At 38.9% G+C, this 2755-nt stretch overlaps 1 protein-coding gene across 1 annotated transcript in view; it reads left to right on the top strand.

Moving 5' to 3' along the window:
• dync2h1 (dynein cytoplasmic 2 heavy chain 1) overlaps positions 1–2755 on the top strand; it is a gene marked incomplete in the record, with an annotated part of 120612 nt that overhangs the window by 42320 nt on the left and 75537 nt on the right. Inside the window, 3 exon segments of the mRNA XM_014014065.1 lie at positions 315–438; positions 529–650; positions 915–1001. Of these exon segments, the coding sequence (XP_013869519.1) occupies positions 315–438; positions 529–650; positions 915–1001 (333 nt within the window).

Below are 2755 nucleotides of genomic sequence, written 5' to 3'. Positions count from 1 at the left end.
GTTGTAGAGCCTAACTATGGGTTCTAAGATTTCATTTGTTGTAAGAGACCAAACAGGTAAACAGTACGACATGGTAGTGGTTAAGACTTGTACATGATCACGATAAGTCAAATGAGAATCCAAAGTAATTCCAAGATATTTGTAGGTAGTGACAATATCAAGGGGTTTGTTTAAAAAAGTGAGTTGATTTGTTATATTGAAATGTCTCCTGGGTGAGGAAAAACACATGCACACAGTTTTTTTAACATCAATTGACAAAATATTATCTTGAAGCCAACCATGAAATGTCTGAAGATCTGCGGTTTCCACTGCAGCTTTCTGGCTAAACGCGGTGTGAGGGAGGACATAGCCACATTTGAAGCCAGGAACATCACTCCTGAGATTCGCCAGAGTGTGGAGGAGTTGCTGAACAAAAACAAAGCCTCGTTTGACCCCAAGGTCAGACAGCAGCAGAATAAAAATTAAATTGTTTGATATTAATAACCCATAATTAAGGTTGTTGATGAATGATGCTGTTTTAATTGTCAGAATGCAAAGCGTGCAAGTGCTGCAGCTGCTCCTCTGGCTGCTTGGGTCAAAGCCAACGTCCAGTACTCCTTTGTCCTGGAGAGAATTGAGCCATTGGAAAGAGAGCAAGCTGGACTACTAGAGTAGGAGCCACACTTAAACACATCCTAAAGAAACAGCTATATTAATGTTCCCATCACACATCTGGCTGATAACTATGTGCATAAAAGTTGCAATTTATCTAAACTTATTCTCAAAATTATACCACAGCTGTTTATGGAACTTGTGATCAGCTTCTGCTCACATACAGCATACTTTGCATTTATACACTGTTGCAGCTGTTGTATTTAACATAATACCACATTCTATGTTCTTGTAAGTTCATTCATACATGTGTGCTTGTACAGGAATCTCAGAAAAACTGAGAGTAGGAAAAACAAGCTGGAGGACCAGCTCAACAGTGTGGGCGCCAAAGTCAACAAGCTGAAAGAGAAGTATACCTCTTCACCTTTTCTGTCTGTTTTTTACCCTTTAATCATTCTACTTTGTGTGTGTTTGTTTGGGGGAGATGGTGTGAGTGGTGGATTGCCGCAAAAATCATAGTTTTGCTTTTGCAGAATGGTATGTTGCTAACATGATACAGTCTTGGTGCATTGATTGCTTGTGCGCCTGTAATCAGTCCCATTGGACCATTCTTTACAATTAATTAGCTTAAATAAAGATTAGCAAAGTCACACATTTTCATGATTCTGGGGACTATACTATCTGGGGCTCAGCACCTTCTAGGATCTCCCATGGCCAACAGACCTCAAGAGATGGGTCAGACCAAGAGCGATTCGAAACCTTGATGAATTAAAAACTAATGCATCAGTATACCTGGCCCAGAAATTTAAAAAAAAAAAATAAAAAATCTTTGGCAGCTCAATGGTGAGAGCATGGTGTGTCAAGTTGTACAGATTGTCTGTAAATTGCACAGATTTCCCCCCATTTTGCAGGTATATAGATGTATAGGGAGTTTTTCAAACTTAGATAAGATTAGATTAGATTAGATTAGATTAGACCTTTATTGTCATTTTATAGAGCACAATGAAATTACAGTTCAGAACACCCATTCAGAAGAAGACAGAACATAACAAACAGGAGAACAGGTGCCCTGGGCCATGCAGCCACTGACCCTGCACAGAGCAAGGATCTATCTTCATGAAGACATCAAGAGGATGTGCTACCCTTAAAAGAAATCTAAAAACCAGACAAGGGAAGATGAGGAGAAAAAACAAACAAACAAACATCAAATTATATCAACCATGTGACACAATTGTTTATAAAAAAAAAAAAAAACTTCATAGATTCTTTTCAAAAGCTCTGCTTCAAAATCATTTTACATCTCAGAGCTTGTAGACTGTACAAAAAAACATAAATAAAATTAAATAACCCTCTCCCAACGAACCACTCTGCCGCTAGAAATAAGTATGCCACCTCTGGCCATCTTCCCTTCCCTGCTCGTTGATGCTGTTATCTCTGCCCCACGTTGTGTCTTTCCCTACAGTCGACAGTCTGCTTGTCTCCGCTCCCCTATTGTAGCGTGTGCGAGTAATAAGGATTTTTTGTCTAAATTTCAGATTTTTGAGGGTCAAAATACATGTAAACGTCCAAAGGGTTGGACCTGTATGTGGTGGTCAAGCCTTGACTTTTGGGGCTCGGGTCTTCTTTAGAGGTGGTGCAGCTCTACTAAATTTTATGTTCCTTTAGGTCTCAGGGTTACACACCTAGTGATGTCCCTATCATGGTTTCTTCTTATGTGATTCTTCTATTTGTTGCCATTCATTTTGAATTGGGGATAAATGTTAAGCTGCAGTGTCTATGAGTCTGTGATGTTACGTCTTGCAGGATAAAGTCTTACATCGTCTCTGATGTAACAACAAAACCTACATGGAGAATATGTCACCTTGGTGCCAACATAGGTGTTATATAATACATATTTGCATCAATGGTACCTTTATAAAAATGTAACAAATGATAACAGCTTGGATGTTTTTTTTGTGTATGTTTTGTAGTTGTTTTTTGGCACCTACATAAACCTAATGTCTGTTTTCCCCCAAGGCAAAGAAAAACATACGTAGGATTCCCAACTACACACACAGCATGCTCACTGTGTTTTTGTTTGTTTATGTTGAGTTTATGATGCTGTACTGAGTGACAACGATTCTTCAAAATACCCAGGCGCCTGTGGGACTAGAATGATTATGGT

The sequence above is a fragment of the Austrofundulus limnaeus genome, unplaced genomic scaffold (genome assembly GCF_001266775.1).
Source record: "Austrofundulus limnaeus strain Quisiro unplaced genomic scaffold, Austrofundulus_limnaeus-1.0 Scaffold109, whole genome shotgun sequence".
Classification (NCBI taxonomy): domain Eukaryota; kingdom Metazoa; phylum Chordata; class Actinopteri; order Cyprinodontiformes; family Rivulidae; genus Austrofundulus; species Austrofundulus limnaeus.
This window is presented reverse-complemented; position numbering and strand designations above follow the sequence as displayed.